Source organism: Protomyctophum bolini (genome assembly GCF_963924005.1).
Source record: "Protomyctophum bolini genome assembly, chromosome: 8".
Classification (NCBI taxonomy): Eukaryota; Metazoa; Chordata; class Actinopteri; order Myctophiformes; family Myctophidae; genus Protomyctophum; species Protomyctophum bolini.
Genome location: NC_137869.1, coordinates 12,889,176 through 12,907,449, shown reverse-complemented (window position 1 = coordinate 12,907,449; position 18,274 = coordinate 12,889,176). Strand labels below are relative to the sequence as shown.

Here is an 18,274-nt window from a genome sequence, read left to right as displayed (position 1 = left end):
CAGTTCAGGGGATCCCACTCAGGGTTATGATCACACAAAGACATTATAGAGATATGGAAGTTATGTGGGGAGTTAAATTAGCATATAGCAACATGGAAGCACTAATCATATACATTGCACATGTCCAGGTTTGTGCAGGTAATAATTGCACTTCAGTCAGACAACTCAAGAAGGATGTAATATATATATTTATTGAATATAAGATAATCAATGCAATATATTTATTATGGTTTGGCGATGTATTGGATCTGCTTTTTAGGTACTCAGGTCAAGCGCATCAGTCCCGACCATAGGGACTCTGAATCCCCCCGTACCTAAAACAGTAGATCCAAAACGACAGGTGGTAGCTGGGGTGGAGGTGGGTGAGCACTTTGTATACAGCAGCGCAAAGTATACAATTAAGCAGAATTGAGCGCAGGTTGTATGACAGCAGCACGCTGATACAGCAGCAGTGGGCAAGCAAGAAGGCAGAGGAATGCAAACCTCTGGTTCAAGTAGCCGGTATGAGAGATGGGGTGAGCTGTGATTGGCTGAGTGAATCATGTGGATGGTGCTGCGGTGGCCCAATTAACGGCCGGCGCGCTGACTGAGGTTCCCTGACTGAACTTGCTCTGCGCATGTCTACGACAGGCGCAAATGCTCATTTCTCTATTTAGGCATAGGTACTATAGTTGACATGATGTGATTTTTACAATGGTTGCCAGTCCCACAGTCCCACACTTATAACACACATGAAATCGATATTTAAATTTCAGTGAGGTAGGACCACCAGAATGAACACATAAACAAAACATGCTATATGCTATACAGTATATATTTCTTTCTACATGATATCTTAAAACTCTCTCTTCAGATAGCATTTTGCCCAGACTTGCTTTGCAGAAATGGAAACCCTATAAATGTGCTTTGTTTAAATCTCTATCTATCAAGACATTACTACTAAAAGGGAAATCTGGTGTCTTTCATTCTGATATATCTGACCATTATCCTGTGTTTCACTTCTCATCAAAAGCCTCAGTTAACCACCAGGAGGCAGAAGTTCTAAGGTTTAGAGTGTTTAACAAAAGAAATGTTGACCAATTTGAGAAGTTGATTGATGAAATCCTATGGGATGATGTATACACCCATGATGATGTTGAACAAGCATATCAGTCATTTTTTAAGTACTTTAACTCTATATTCAACAGGTGCTTTCCTCTTGTCAGTAAAAAAGCAAACAAGGTCTGTGCATTTAGAAAACCCTGGTTTACACCAGATCTCCACAAGTCTCTGAAAGCTAAGAATAAGTTGTATAAGAAATTTATCTGTAATCCATCCCCAATGAATATAGCAAATTATAAGAAATATCGCAACAATTACAACCATCTTATTAGAACTGCTAAGAAAGAGTACTTTTCAGACAAATTTAATGAGGCTTCAAATAACATCAAAACCACCTGGAGAGTCATCAACCAGCTTCTAAATAGGAAAAAGGCTACAGCCACTCTTCCATCTCAATTTGTTGATGACAATAGAGTTTACTCTGACCCATCTGACATTGCATATGCTTTTAACAATTATTTTGTTAATATTGGTACAGTTCTATCAGAGAGGATAAGTCCCACAGCCGGGTCTCCATCAGAGTTTCTGACAGGTCACCATCCTTCTATTCAGAGCTTCAAACCTCCTACAGAGAAGGAAATCATGGACATAATTATGTGCATGAAAGACTCAGCTGCTGGTCATGATGAGGTCAGATCTAACTTAATCATTAAAACTAGAAATTCAATTGTTAAGCCTTTGACCCATATTTTCACCAAATCTCTAGAAACTGGAATAATACCCAATGACCTTAAAATTGCCAAAGTAGTTCCTGTCTACAAATCTGGAGACCATAGTGTGTTTAGTAACTACCGCCCTATTTCTGTTCTCCCATGTTTCTCAAAGATTCTGGAGAAATTAGTCTTTAACAGAATGATCGAACATCTGCAGGACCATAACATACTGTACAAACACCAATATGGATTTAGGAAAAATCATTCTACAGAAATGGCTATTCTTCAATTAGTTGATAAAATTCATACTGCATTCAATAATAATGAATACGCTCTAGGAATTTTTCTCGACTTATCTAAAGCATTTGATACTGTTAACTATGATATTCTTCTTCAAAAGTTACTACACTATGGATTTGCTGGAATCACTCATACATGGTTTTTAAATTATATTCATAACCGCCAACAATTTGTTATCATCAACGGTAAATCATCAGAGAGTGCAACCTTAAAATGTGGGGTCCCCCAGGGGTCTATACTAGGACCACTCTTATTTCTGATTTATATTAATGATTTGGCCGCAGCTTTGTCTTTCTTGTTTCCTGTACTTTTTGCAGATGATACTAATTTATTTATTTCACATACTGATTTCTCAGCTCTAATGGCAAAGGCTAATCACGATCTTGAAAATATTTCAAAATGGTTTAAATTAAACAAATTATCTCTGAACATAAAAAAATCCAATTTTATTATATTTACATCAAAAAATAAAAAGTATTCTAATTCTAACACCTGTCTGTCTATAGGAGATGATCCAATTTCTCAGGTTACATCAACAACCTTCCTTGGTGTAATCATCCATGAAAGACTAAGCTGGACAAACCACATTAGCCATGTCTGTAAGAAAATATCAAAATCCATTGGCATTATTGGCAAATTCCGTAGTCTGGTTAATCAAAACTGTCTCCCAACTCTTTATTATAGCTTAATTTATCCATATCTTATATATTGCAATATCATTTGGGGAGCTACTTATAATACACATCTTCACAAACTCCACATTTTGCAAAAAAGATTCTGCAGGATTGCCACATACAGTGATTGGTCTGCTCATTCTGCCCCTCTTTTTAAACAACTCAATATTTTACCAATCTTTAATTTAAATACATACCAAACCTGCAACTTTATTTTCAAAGTATTGTTCCAGCCAGTTTCATTTCCTTTGCCATGTAAAGACTTTTTTCAGTTCAACAGTGATGTGCACCACTTCAATACGAGACAGTCAAATCATTTACATCTCCCAAAGTTCCGTACTGCTCTGTGTCAGTTCTCCATCAGATACAGGGGGGCCCAGCTATGGAACACCTATACAGCAATCTCATCAAATTCTACTTCATTAAAAAATTTCAAACATAAGTTTAGGACCCACTTAATTGACCAGATCACCTAATTATAATTATATTTCTTTATATCATCTATTATTTTCTCTAATCATGTAAATAACCAAAAATTCTAATCATGTTCTTGTTGTGTTTTTGTTTTGATTTGTTTATGTTTTATATACTGCAATCATGTTTTCTGGATATTCTATATCTCATATACAATGTTTCATTTTAATTTATATAGGTAGAGGCCTCGTATAAGCCCCTTGGGCTTTTTTGCCTCAGCCTAGCACCCTACCCTTCTCATATTTATATGTTCACTATGCTGTTTTTTATACTGTGCTGAATAAATAAATACAAATACAAATACAAATACAAATGGAAAAGATAACCAACACACTACTGCACAACAGGGGTAAAATGTGTTAAATTACCATCATTTATCAGAATTTGAAGACATTATAGGCCGATGGAGATACAGTAGCAGTGAAGTAATCTCACTGTCCCAAATCCTCCATATTCCATTCAGAGATCTAAATCTAACAGTCATCAATTTTCTCTCCATTTGCCTCCCATCTTCCTCTCATTTCTGCTACCTAAAAAACTCTATTGACGATGACCTGTATGAATGAATACCAGATAGATAGATAGATACATCCATCCATGGATTATTTATATTCTATTTAAAAGTATTCATGTACAATCTATCACCGATAAATATGAACATACAACTGGATGGATGGACTGAATGGATATACTGGATATTACATACAGGCTGTTGACAGTCAATATGAGACGGACATATTGACAGTGTCAGGCAGCCTACCTACAACAGAGCGTATCAGGATAGTATACTGTAAGTCTATCAACAGTGAATATAATGATTATACAGTCTATAAACAATGATACATTTATAGCTCAGTAATTCATTCTTAACAGGCATCTATTATGGTACTTAATGTACATACTGTACCATGTGCATGTGTGTCGTAGCCAAGCAGGACTCATTAATCCAAGAACAGAACAGAATGTGCGGGGGCTTGGTGGTGAAGCTTGATGGCTACCAGCACAAAGTAGTATATCAACACAACATTTCCAGACTCTTCAATGAGTCATTGTGTGAAGGCAGGTGTTTATGGTGGGGTTCAGCCTCCATTCCTTCAGTACTAGCTATCCATCAATGTCTTACAGTACTTCAGTTTTATAAAAAGCATTCTATAAGTTCATAAGCCCAGCTATAGACGGCTAGACGCGTCAGATACAAATTTGCAAAAGATGAACTATCTGATTGACACACTTCAACCTTCATCTTTACATTTCAAAATATATCCCTGCTCTCCCATAATGTACGCAGACAGACAACAGCTGAGGAGACTTACTCAACCAATCAGTTGTGTGACTCATGGCAGGTGAAACAACCCCCTCTGTTCCTGTTGTTTTTCTAAGGGTTTTCCTGGGGACATAGGAATACCAGGACCCAACGGCCCACCAGGACCAAAGGTACCACTAAATAACATGATATCTTAATGTCACCACTGTACCAGCAGTGTAAACATATGGCTTGTGTTTTGCTACAGTGAAGCATTGTGTATGATATACTATTTTCACTTGCTCTGAAAGTTCCCTTTGTCCATCTGTATGTTGATGCACGCATCCATTTGCTCTTGTCTTCCAGGGTCTGCAGGGTGCCAGAGGACCACAGGGACCACCAGGGCCAAAAGGCATAGAGGTGAGATATCCCTGCTCCATCTTTGATCCTTACGTCTTCTAGGCTGTTACTGTGGAAAATATGGGTTGCGGCATAGGTTTTCCATTGGCTCATTTGTCTGAGGCGAACTTAAAGCATGCTGTTGCACATGCAAGTGACTGAAGGTTTTTTCACCCCACTAATTAATTTGTGGGAGTGTAGATGCTATTGACGATTTGTCTTTTGTGAAGACTCTCCAGGCATGTTCCGTTGAATGAAGTCATGATTCACCATTGGGTGCTAATAAAAACAAGGCTGAGAGTTTTCCAGCTATGGAAAAAAGGAGAGAGAAAAAAACAGAAGCCTCTGGCATACAATGCTGAGCGAACGCCATTCTATTGGACTGAATGTTACTGCATTGATTTAGTGTAGAACCCACTTGCATTGAAGCACACACACACACACACACACACACACACACACACACACACGTGCACAAACTTTCAGCATAGTCCGCCCCAGAGAGAAAAGGAAGGAAAGGAGTATGTAATATCAGAGATCGCATTATGCAATGCTACATACCCATGACATGATGGCTATCCAGGGTTTGATGAGGTCAGTGTTCATACAGTATACAGTAGGAGATCCAGGTGATGATAGTCAGCTCCACATATGGAGATCCATGTGTTGTACCAACTTAGTTTATTTGCAAGTGTGACTCGCGTTGCGGCGACCACACTGGTTATCATGAGACTGTCAATTAAATTAAATTAAATTCAATTCAAAGGGCTTTATTGGCATGAGAAAACATACGTTTACATTGCCAAAGCAAAATGCACAATACAATCAAAACAAAATGTATGTACATTTGAAAGTCAGAGTCTTCAATAAATCAATTTCTATGTACCAACTACCAAGATCACTCGATGTATAGTGCAGGAATACACACAATGATTAGTCTTTAGGGTGGTTGTGTTCCATTTGATATCCTTCTCCTATCACAGCAGTTCACAAATCTTGCTGCTCTGTTTGCACATTTTTGTATGTGGGAGTTTTTTGTCATTAGTCATGTTTTCAAAATCTCCGTGGGTGATTTGTAATCTGTGGGAAGTATGTGTCTCTGATGTCTTGGTACAGTGGACAGATGGTTAGGAAGTGTAGCTCGGTTTCCACTTTTGTGTGCAGTGGTGCATAGTATGTCTTCTCTCGGGATACAGGTCTGCCTATGACGGCCTTTCATGCCCATATACAGTATGGGCATAACAGGGATTGTATTAGGGCATCGTCTGAGAATGACCATACTATATACCTGTACCTTTCTTCACCCTTTTTTAATTGACGTTTGACAGTTTGACATTTGACGTTTGACGAGATCGAGACAGCCATATATGGAGTGTGTCATGAGGCGTGATGTGGCGTGACGTGTCACGAGGCGTGACCATACAGTATATGGAGGCGTGACAAGACACGACTAACGGGAAATGCAGGTTTTCATAGTATCTGCAACCTACAGTCGCAAACATACTAGAACTGCTTTTTTGAATGTCAACTCACTACTAATTGTCCAGCAGTAATCTGGATTACATCTGACTATTACAGCAAGTTATTACATGAAGTCTGTTTTCAGCTTCAGATCTACAACTTTACTCTTCGTGTGTACTATACCTGGGTGTGTATGTGTGCGTACATGCGTCCTTTGGTGTGTGCGCTGGTATGGGTGCACGTGTGTGCATTTCTGTGTTTTTTTGGGTGATTGAACTACAGTATAATGTTTTCATGCAGGGTGATGAGGGACCACTCGGACCACCTGGAATTCCTGGCCCCACTGTGAGTATCCATGTATCCAGGTGTGGATAGATTAATACACAGCCTCCTGCAGGTAGTTTGTATGTAAAACAAAAAATGCCAGGAAGTTGCAGCGATAATGGTCAGATAAAGAAATAGCTTTTATCAGTGTGTTTGTGTGTGTGTTTTTCTGTTTCTTTTCAGGGGAGACCTGGAAGGAAAGGTTACATAGGTGAACCAGGCCCCGATGGACTTAAGGTGAGACTTTTATTTTTCATAAAATGCTCATATTTTCCCTAATCAAAAGTCAATTAAATATCCGCTGAGCTGGGACTGAATTCCTCCATTTATATGAAAACACGCAGTCTAATCAGTGCAGCTTGCTCACAGACTTTCAGGTCATTTTATTGTTCTATAGAGCTCGATCTTTGAGCCTGCATTCTCAGTTTTCCCTTTAGTGAACTGCAGAATGCCAGACATTTTCGTCACCTCACTTTATGGGCTGTAATTGGGCCTTGTAACCACTGTAAATACAGTGGCATCATCATTACGCAATGTATAGCAGTTTTATGATCCTAGATTATACCCCACTGCATGGTTCTGCGACCTTGTGTGTTATGACTGAGCTGCTTCAGTTGTAGGATAAGGTTCAAAACATGTTCTGCATGTGTCTTAATTAACGAAGACAGGGAACTCTCTCTGGGCTGTCATTATGCATAATAACTACCTAGAGTGGAAAGCAACACATTATATAAAACCCACTTCCATATGTGTGTACGTGGGCTTCTCACATTTGTTTATCTCACATGCTGTGAGAGCCGATGGTGGCAAGTCAAGGGACTCACAGAAAAGGCTTTATGCACAGGAAGCTACAGTAACCAGAACTCTTTTTGATGTTTTCTCTTTGCAGGGAGAGAACGGAGACCTGGGAAACATTGGAAAAAATGGACCACAAGTAAGTTAATGAAGCTTTTAGCCAACGCTAGCGATTAAATGTATTTTACCCTGTTAATGTGCAAACTTTGCTTTCATTAAGATGCCTCCTGCTGTATGAAGTGGCTGGAGCCTTTAGTTTTTATTAGTCTCCAATAAATGATGAAATCATTAAATGTTCTTAAGTGGTTTGCCAAAATGCCAATTCACATGACCAGATCTTAAGATATAGCTTTATATTCATTAAATCCTTTAGTGGGCATCAACACTGTGAGGTGGGTGTATGGGTGAGCATGTTGCAGAAGTATTTCCTGATGTCTTCTGGCTGGTATTTTGACCCACTTTCTTTTATTAAGTGTGATCCTGCACTGCATCCCACTAACAATGTTGTCATAGGAACATTGTCAGACCACCACAGCAGAGCAGAGGGAGCTTCAATGGAAGTGACCTCATTTGAGTTGTGTGTTTGTTGACGTCCATGCTTGCCCAATATATTTGTCATTTCCGTGGTATTATAGCAACTAAACAAAAAGGAGCCGTTCTCACTCTGGTGATTAATGTGCCTCTCATTACAGTACAGTAATGAATGCCTTGTATTTTTAAATAAGCCATTTAATTGTGTAAGTGCTTTGTTCCACATGGCCGTCTTTGGTTTTTACACGCCAGTAAATCTTTCGACACCTTATACAGTTGGTTGGGATGTATTTTTCCCTTTGTGATATCCACATGCACAGTTGCACACATGCGGCCACTCAGAGCATCCAAACTTCGGTCACCCTTCTTGGAGGACCCTCAATGTTAATATTTGCATTCTGTGCATAGTGGAGGCCAGCTATCAGGCCTTGTTGAGCCGTGTTTTGGAGCCGTGCACATATGAGAGGGATTAAGCACTTACCGCAGACTGGAGGGCCCTTTGAAGCCAAAGAGTTGCTGTAGGGCTATGTTAGCAAAAAAAAGCCCTCTGAAACACATGGAGGCTCTAATGAAGGCCATTGCATCACTTTCCAAATAAATTCGATGGGTACGGCTTGAGAGAAACTGTCAGTGACTACAGCTGGTTAGCTTTAGGGTCAGCGCAGGGGTGACTTTGCTGCATTGAGTTCCCCTGTTTCACCTGGAGAGGTCACCGTACAAGTCATTTCCCATAAAAGGGATAAAAGTCAACTTTTTATGGGAGGTTTTATGGTGTGCCATATTTTATCCAAATTGGATTGGCTACTGACTGTGCCAAGATGGGTGACCCTCAAAATCTCCAACTATATGAAAAGTGACATGTTCCTCCTGCTTAAATCGTTAACAGGTGCGCTTTAAAATGGGCCTCTGCTGCAGTTCCATGTGTGCTGAGGTGTGTGTGTGTGTGTGTGTGTGTGTGTGTGTGTGTGTGTGTGTGTGTGTGTGTGTGTGTGTGTGTGTGTGTGTGTGTGTGTGTGTGTGTGTGTGTGTGTGTGTGTGTGTGTGTGTGTGTGTGTGTGTGTGTGTGTGTGTGTGTGTGTGTGTGTGTGTGTGTGTGTGTGTGTGTGTGTGTGTGTGTGTGTGTGTGTGTGTGTGTGTGTGTGTGTGTGTGTGTGTGCGTGCGTGCGTGCGTGCGTGCGTGCAAGGGAGAGAGGAAAGGGAGCATCAATGACCACAGTACAGACCCGAGTCATTTAAATGAGAGCGTCATTCCTTATGTATTTCTTCCCTCATATCATCTGTAAGGTTAATGGTTAGATCAGCCCTCTTTACTTGGCTCAGCTTTGTAACCCACACTGACGTGTGCCGGAGCCCCTGAGAAAACCTGATCACAGCTGAAATGCTAAAAGCCCTCTTGTCTGAAGAGGCCCTGTCATATGGAAAGCCCCATGGACCCATTTCCTATACTGTTAACTGATACAGAATGCCTTGTTGTCCCACTTTATGCAATTAAGGGATTTGAAGTAGATGAGGAGACAGTGTTCCCATGCCTGCAGGCTGCATCCTCTCACAGCCACTCTGCTGTGAGAGTGGCTGTGAGAGTGCTAAACTGTAGTAGCCGTAGCTTACGCACAGGACAATCTTGTTTTGGTGTTGACACATGGGCAACATTTTATTTTGTTATCTCTGCCAGGCTGTAATGTTTTCAACCATGTCCGTCTGTGTGTCTGTGTTTCTGTGAGTAGCTAATTTCGGGCGCCGTTGAACCCGTTTGCTTGAAACTTTAGACGTACACTCCCAGTTTACTCAAATGAACTTCATGGTGGTGCTCTAGGGCATATCAGTGGGCGTGGTTTCTTGGTTCCACTGAAATATGGCTTAAAATTAATTATAGAAATGTTTTTGTAAATCTCTATGGGAAAAATTAATGGCCGATTTTTCAGTGGAACCACTGCTATGCCCTAATAACACGCCTCTTCACGTTTTGATGGAAATTAAAATAATTCAGTCATGCAGAAATGGGCTTAACATTTTTGAGGGGTGCTAGCCCCTCCTATGTCCAGCTTTGAGGGTTTGTGTAAACACAAAAATTGAAGACAAAAGTGTGTAGCAAACATGGAAGATCAAAGGGAGGATGCAAATTATGATTGGCCAGAATGAGATGATGTATGATGACGTATGATGATAAGAGCGGCCCTTGACACTTCACACGGGTGTGATTTGTACAACCTACTATTCAAGAATTATAGTCTATTTTCTACAGCTTTATGATTACCGGTTACTGTCACTTTTAAAGAATTGTGGACAGCACAACCAATGCATTTGAAATTATATTTCAAATGCATATGAACAATAAGGTTGCTGCCGTACGCCAGTGTACTGGCATACGGGTGGCCTGTGCCCCTGCCTTTCGCAAAGACATGATGCAGCCATACAGAGAAAATGCATTATGAAAGTGCTGCAATAAAATAAACAGCAAGACATTAATTACAGTTCTGTGCCACAGAATCCCAGAAAACTGTCATGAGATCTATTTTAAATACAATATGAACTTCAGACTATCTCAGCATATCTCTCTCCAAGGATGAAATACAGCAGTAGTAATGTGCACTTCATATGCAGACAGCCACAGTCTGACCACACTGGGTTACGTGGTCAGCCAAAAGTGGAACCACAGCTTGAACACCCTCTACCATCTACAAACCCATTGGGTCGGTGATCTGAGTAATTACCAAAACATTGAGTGTTTATTCAGGATGTTGCGATGGCTCAGAGCAGTTCTGGAAGCAGTAGTGAGCAAATGCCCATACCGTAATCTGTAATGCAGGCTATTTACACACACACACACAAGCCAAAATAGCAAGATGTGCTACTGTACATAATGGTTGTTGTACTGCTCTAATTGTATGTCCATCTGAGCCTTACTGTCTGTGTGCTGCTTTAGATCGCCACTATAGTGGCTGGCACTGGGCCAAACCACAGCCCCTATCCTAGACATCTGATATCCTGTGATAACTCTCATACTTACATTAGCATGCATTTTCTTCAGAAGCACTCCTGTACTGGAAGTGGTATGGTGTGAAGTTAGTTGGATCCAAAGTCATCATTCAAGTGAGTTGTGTCATTGCAGCAAGGCCATAATATTTACTAGTAGTGACTGACAAATATGTCTGGCAACATTTTTAATTCTAATTGTTAATATCGCTTGGCAATAAGAATTAGTTTTGAGGAAGTGAAAAAGAAAATCACTTAAGGCTGGAAAAAAGTTCCAGACTCTTCAAAAAAGAGATTTGGGATATTGGATCATCTTTTTGGACAGACTTGGAGACCTTTCAGGATTCACAACTGGATAGTGTTTTTTCAACTGGTAATAGTTTAATAGTAACAAAGCTGCAGAGTGCTGTGGCTCTTTTTGATACAGAGACAGTCATGGCGGCAAGACTAACTGTTCAGGAGAGGAGAAAAACTGATATATTTTATCAAAAATGAGTTAATAACACAGGCAGACTCTTCACATACTAGTGCATGTCTGAGATAAATGTCAGAGCTGAAATCGACATGTAAATATGAAATAAATGCTTAAACATGTAGCTACTATCTAGGTGTAATGTTACGAAACCACAGGAGTGAACATTTCAAGCCTGTTTTCTCAACTCGCTGTTTTCTGCACCACTACGGCTACTCCAAAATTGCTGGGTCAAACTGAACAATCAATATGTCAATTTGATTCCCTGCTTTCATATGACATGAGAAAACGAGCAGATATTGTACTTTTTACTCCACTACAATGATTTAAAAACTTAAGTTACAATTATTATTATTCGCTATTCGATTTATATTTTTGTTGTTGTTGTTGTGTGTGTGTGTGTGTGTGTGTGTGTGTGTGTGTGTGTGTGTGTGTGTGTGTGCGTGTGCGTGTGTGTGTGTGCGTGCGCGTGCGTGCGCATGTGTGTTCATACAGTATGTACTGTACATGTGTATAGTGTCTCATTGAAGAATTTCAGAAGCCATTCTCTCCTCTTGTCTCGTCTTTTCTAGGGACTGGTGGGCCTGATTGGGATAGTCGGTGTCATAGGAGTACCTGGTGAAAAGGTAAGGAGTTTTCCTGTTTCCCTTCCATTAGCTTGTCAGTCAACATCAGCCAGCGGCCCATCAGTGGCAGACCCCTGTAATTAGGCCTGTGTTAAATAGCCATGACTGGAGGCCCCACAGGGCCCAACACACACACTTAGACAAACACTCAACGCTTTCGCTTCCACATCAATAACAATAATTGTCAAGCCCATGTGACATTAGTGTCTCTTCCCCCATGCAAGGTACAATATAATGATGTTGCACATGATGGCTGTCCATAGATGTGTTAAGCAGAACATACTGTAATGCATGTATACACAATCAAGTATGAACCACATGCACACTTTTCCCTCTCTCTTATGCACATGCTCAGAAACACATTAAACAAATGCACACACACACACACACACACACACACACACACACACACACACACACACACACACACACACACAGGCAATACTTAGTCATGCCAATACAGTATTTTGGAGTTCCTTTCAGTTCACATTCAACCCCACATTGCAACATTAAGCTCAACAGAGAACGCTGGAGGGTTTCCCTGTTTCCTGCTTGATAGACCATTGACTGAAATTCTGAAACGCTTTTACCGGCTGGGTGTTGATTGTTGACAGGAGCTCCAAAGGGATGCAAATGTTTCCCTCCTCCTTTCTCCACTTTTCCCCCCTTCTCCTTCCTACCCAGAAGCCCCCTGTGTGTCAGGACACGTTCTAGTGATGGGAAGGCATTTGTCTGTGTGTCTGTCAGACCAACCTGCTCCTCCTCCTCACACAGGCTCCAGCTCCTGGGTTAATCTGTCAGCACCAGCCGTACTGTCATGGCCTACAAATTCCTTTTACATCATGTATATTTCGTCCGATTTCGCCCAGGTCTTATATGAGGTTTCCTCTACTGTTGAGCAGTGCAACTATTTTGTCTCGTCGTTTTAATCGTCATGTTCCGGGGAGCAGCAGGGTGCTTGTACATTCATGAATGCAGCAAAGATCAAGGGTAGGGAGATTAAAGTAATGCAGTGGGATAGAGGGGACTGTGAGTGTGAGGACACCCAGGCAGCTGTACAGCTGCGTCAAGTATAACCTCTCATTTTTACATATACAACAAAATGTGAACGACTGGGTTTTAATACTACCTGTGTCCACCAGCTGCCTCACTAGCATTCGATTCGGCGTGTGTTAAAGGAGTAGCTCTCTAGTTTCATGGATGCTTTTAAGATAACTGTTTTCAGTGTTCTATGGGGGGCTTTGATGTGTCATGATTTCAGGTCATGGTTTTAACAATATCTTCTGTTGTCATGCCCTTCCCTCTCTCTCTCTCTCTCTCTCTCTCTCTCTCTACTTGGTTCCCAGGGAGATCGAGGGCCAGCAGGCGCACTGGGTCCTCCTGGGGAGAACGGGCCACGGGTAAGTACTGTAGTAGTGATCATGACGTACTGTACGTCTAGTGGACACCAGAGCACAGAACACTAATATCAGAAAAGCCTCAGGGGGTCCCCATGTGACCTGTCGTCCTAAATGGACAATCCAGACAACCTTTAGAGTTTAGACCACTTAAAATGGCATATTGAACCTGATTGCGCAACAAACAGCTGAAATGTTGAAGTTTGGGTTTAAAATATGGCATATGTATAGTAGCTAGTTAAAACTGTTGAACTGATGGGGACTCACTCCCCATCATGCAGGCCAATAAGTAATCAAAGGTGCTGACATTGCTTCTGGTTGTTCAAAAACCTGACCTGGTAGGATCTAGATCTTCCAATATGACATAATGTCTGGGTTTACGTGGTGCGTTGTTTGGCATCAGGGCTGTATGACCAGGGCTGAATATTTAACCCAAAACAGATCCAACAATGTAATGCAATCTAGTGACGCTGATGTTCTTGTAATGATAATCTAGAGAGGGAGTCTGGTGTGCATCCTTCACTGGCCCTAGGCCTGCATCACAAAGTGCCAGTGAGGACTGCAGTCCATTGAGTGCCTGGTGGCCTGGTGGTCCAGGCACATGCCACATATGGACTCTGGCCTGGTGGTCCAGGCACATGCCACATGGACTCTGGCCTGGTTGCGCGTTGTGTGTTCGAGTCCAAAGGCTCCGTGTCTCTCCTCGTCTCTCTCTTCCTCTTTCCTGTCGTTCTTCACTTGTGTCTATCAATAAAGACAGAAAAGCCACAAAAAATAAAATAATAACCAAGGAGCTAAACTTTATATAACTTTGAGAGTCTCAAATAAAGAATACAAATATTTGACTATGTAGACCTCATTTCAACTTTTGACTGAGGAGCACTACATCTGTTGTTGCTTCAATAAACCAAAACCATCAGTTTGGTTATCTCACTGTGCTAGTAAAATGACATACTGGTAAAGACAAATACTGAAGGAAACTTTTCTTCCCTGTCTGTCCACTAACTCCTTGCCCACTAACTCCTTGCCTATTACTTCATGGCTACAGAATAATAGACTAAGGATAATATGGCTAATTGGCTAGATTATCCGACCCAACATTCTATACAAATCCTTGACATGTAGAGGTAGATCTCCCAGAGAGTGTAACAGCATCACTACATTGTCTCTAGTGGAGTGGAGTGATGCTGCTGCTGTGCCTGGAAAATGAGACTGGCCCACATCCCTCATTGGCCTAGGGCCGTGGATTAACTCCAGGTCTGTGGCTTTGGGCGCTAGCCCTGACCTAGCTGGCTGGCAGACTGGCCAGCAGGCTGACTTATTGGCTGGCTGGCTGGCTGACTGACTGACTGATAGACTGGATGAATGTTTGGCTGACTGGCTGAATAGCTGGCTCAATGGCTCACTACTGCGTTTGTGCATGCGTACAGTATGAGTGTGCAATCGTGTTTGGCCGCACACGCTCACACTGACTTATGTAAGCACTTTTTGCTGTCTAGGCAAACCAGTTTGTCCTGTATAGCCACGTTAAAGAGGAAAGGTACAGTCAGCAACTTGAATGGCTTAAGGGATGTTTTTTTCAAGATGACAGTTTTACAATGATTTTGTAAAGTCCTGTCATTTTTTCCAGGATAACTGTTAGCCAGGGATTAGAATGAATTCCAAAACATTATCTTGCTTACAGAGAAAGAATGTAAAGTTTGGTGTGCCTAGTGCCTGCATGGTGGCTCAGCCCGTTAGTGCATAGTCCAGGGGCCGAGCCAGATTTTGGTACCACCTAAGGTGACTGTAAAATGTTTGTATTTTTGTATTCCTACATGTCTCTAGTTTATTATTTTGGAATGATACATCTTCCATTCAGTAGCTTAATGCCAGTTATCGCAAGTTATATGTGACCATACCATTAACAACCTATATAAGGTGAAATTGTCCAAGTTTCATTATGCTTTAATTATCATTAATTATGTGAGGTGTCAAACTAGTTGTTTTTCATGATTCTAAATCCATTCCAAGCATTAGTTTAAAACTAATGCATGGAATGGATTCAGAATCATGAAAAACCCTAGTTTGACACCTCACATCATGCTACTTAAAGCATAATGAAAATTGGATAGGTTGTTAATGGTATGGTCAAATATAACTGGTGATAACTGGCTGAATTGGAAGATGTATCATACCAAAATATAAACTAGAGACATTAGGCTGTAGGAAAAAAAGGAAAAAAAAGCCTTTAGGTGGTACCAAGGACTATAGCAGTCCTTGGTACCACCTAAAGGCTTTTTTTATTTTTATTTTTTTTGTATTAATTTGGCTTAAACTGGTTTAATCTGTGGTCTGAACAGGCTTGACATCTTAACAGGAATTATGTAGGAGAGATGCAAATATTTATTGTTGCTTGCACAGTACTCTAACAGACAGTACTTGTGAACATTTGTTTGATCTCGTCCTAACCATACTATCTAATAGTCTGCCCTGTTTGTTTGCTCTGTTTTTTTGTTTTTTGTTTTTACAAGGGCTATCCAGGCTTGCCAGGAAGTACTGGGGACATCGGCCTGCAAGGTGCACCTGTAAGTATAGGAATTCCATGTTGAAAAGCAGTTTGTACTAAGAGTATACTTTATGTTAAACCTGGATGAGCAATTGAGAAATAAATACTCCAAAATGGCCCAAATGTCTCCACATCTTATGCCTGTTACTGTTATCCTCATGAGTCACGCTACATGTCTTTGCAGAGGGATAGACCTGTCTAGAAAGCTCCCTCTCTGTTTGAGATCAAGCCACATAAACACTAGAACTTAATGGACTGAGACGATTAGATCCATTGGCTCTCATCTTTCTGCTCTGTGTCTTGGCTGGCTCTTATAAACACTTTAATTGCAACATTAACATTTAATACTTAGATTGAGGTGGAGGAACCCACTTTTGGTTCTTTGCAGTTGTAAACACTTTAAAGGGGGGAGATTTTATACACCGATTTGACCATTTCCCACATTATAGTCTAGACTGGTGTAAATAGTATATCTTTACCAGCTGATCAGCACTTCTGTCTGCCTGAATTGTATTCAATGTGTCCATTTGAGTAATCTTTGTTTATTGGAGAGATATGAGGTTGCAAGATTAATCTCCTTTGTACCTAATTTGAAATTATTCATATTATTAATTATCAACTATATAAATTACCGCTAGTAATGTATATAGTTGTATAGTTATATATATAGTACAGTATACTTTGCTGCCTCATGTCCTAGCTTACCTAAAGAAACATAACAAGATGTGTTTGTCACACTAAAACTCTGGCAAATTGGTACAATACTACTTCTGTATTAACAGGCACCCTATTTGAGTACTAGCTGCTACTTCATATTTGGCAACTACATACTGTGTGCAACAGCACTGATTTTGCTGATGATGTGAACGTCTCTCACATCTCCTACTTCACATTTCCTCTCCCTGCTCCCAATCTTTCATTCCTCTGTCCTCATCTCCATGTCCCCTCTCTGTGTCTCTCTCTCTCTCTCTCTCTCTCTCTCTCTCTCTCTCTCTCTCTCTCTCTCTCTCTCTCTATCTCTCTATCTCTCTCTCTCTCTCTCTCTCTCTCTCTCTCTCTCTCTCTCTCTCTCTCTCTCTCTCTCTCTCTCTCTCTTTTTGTCTGTCTCTTTGTCTCTGTCTCGCTCAGGGTCCTCAAGGACAGAGAGGCACTCCAGGGATTGGTGGACCAAAGGGAAGAAGGGTAAGATTTCTGTTCCCCAGTTGGAGCATCTCTACTACCTCTCCTCATGTAATTAGGCATGTGCGCTCAAATGGACGACAGGATCCTACAAAACGTGACGTGATGCGTTACATTTCTTAGCATAATTTAGACTGGCTGAACACAAAAACCTTGACTCATGAAACTTTTCATGATCTGTCTCAAATCAGCACTTCGTCTTCACACACCAGAGCTAAACACACATGTTTTGCTATTCCACTAGGGCCATGATCATTTACAGATGATTATACAGCTGCTTATTGAGCCCTGTAACATGAATCACAGACCAGACGATGCTAACGGTACTGTACTGTCAAACTAGTGAGACACCGTGTGGCAGAAGGAAGAATGACAACATTCTGACTATGAAGGTACAGCAGGCTATTACTGTACTGTACATTCCAATTTAATTCACCAACACTGTTGAGTGCAGAGCATTGAAGCGAATATACTGGCACACGGCTAAGCATAAATCAGGTTTACATCTCTATGTTTCAACTGGATGACCTTTAGAGCCTTTTGAGCCTTGCCCAGCACATGCAGATTTGCTGATTTTGCCTGCATTAAAATGTATTTTCCATTTTGGCTTGGAAGACTTTCAAGACTTAACATCCTGTGCTTTTCAGCAATTAAAAAATCACACCCGCTCAAAAATGTATAGAATTACAAGTGATTACATCAACACTATCCACACTTAGATTTGCCCTGGGATGAACCCCTACTCTGACATCATCACAGCCAGTCATTATGATTTATTGGTGCGGTGATGCAAGTTTTCTCCTCACAAATTCTTGCATCTACCGTGAAACCTTTCAAGAGGTGACGGATGACTTCCCCTTTACTGCTCCTACCATACGTCAGCACATTCTACAGATTCTGCATCCGCGTCTCTGGTGCCAGGGTGGGTTGGCAGAGCAAAGTTGACACTCCTGTGCCACAGTGTCGGTGTGTCTACCAGTGCCTGGTTTAGAGCTTTCCAGGTGATTACGTGTCCGTCTCAGAGGATGGTATAGGGGAAGAACTGCCAGGTGATGCAGTGCACAAAGGCGTCATGCACGGCTTCACTGTACTGTGACATTTCTTATTGATCTCACAATGTCTTT

The 18,274-nt window shown here is 41.0% G+C and overlaps 1 protein-coding gene across 2 annotated transcripts in view; it reads left to right on the top strand.

The window, feature by feature from the left end:
- Nucleotides 1–18,274, top strand: part of col24a1 (collagen type XXIV alpha 1 chain) — a 134,832-nt gene that overhangs the window by 72,471 nt on the left and 44,087 nt on the right. For both annotated transcript variants that reach the window (XR_013964517.1, XM_080770376.1), the window contains exons 20-28: nt 4,583–4,636; nt 4,812–4,865; nt 6,606–6,650; nt 6,813–6,866; nt 7,519–7,563; nt 11,973–12,026; nt 13,373–13,426; nt 15,937–15,990; nt 17,100–17,153. Coding sequence is in view for 1 of the 2 variants with exons in the window: in XM_080770376.1 (XP_080626502.1) it covers nt 4,583–4,636; nt 4,812–4,865; nt 6,606–6,650; nt 6,813–6,866; nt 7,519–7,563; nt 11,973–12,026; nt 13,373–13,426; nt 15,937–15,990; nt 17,100–17,153 (468 nt within the window). In the remaining variant the exon portion in view is untranslated. The remainder of the gene's footprint in view (nt 1–4,582; nt 4,637–4,811; nt 4,866–6,605; nt 6,651–6,812; nt 6,867–7,518; nt 7,564–11,972; nt 12,027–13,372; nt 13,427–15,936; nt 15,991–17,099; nt 17,154–18,274) is intronic.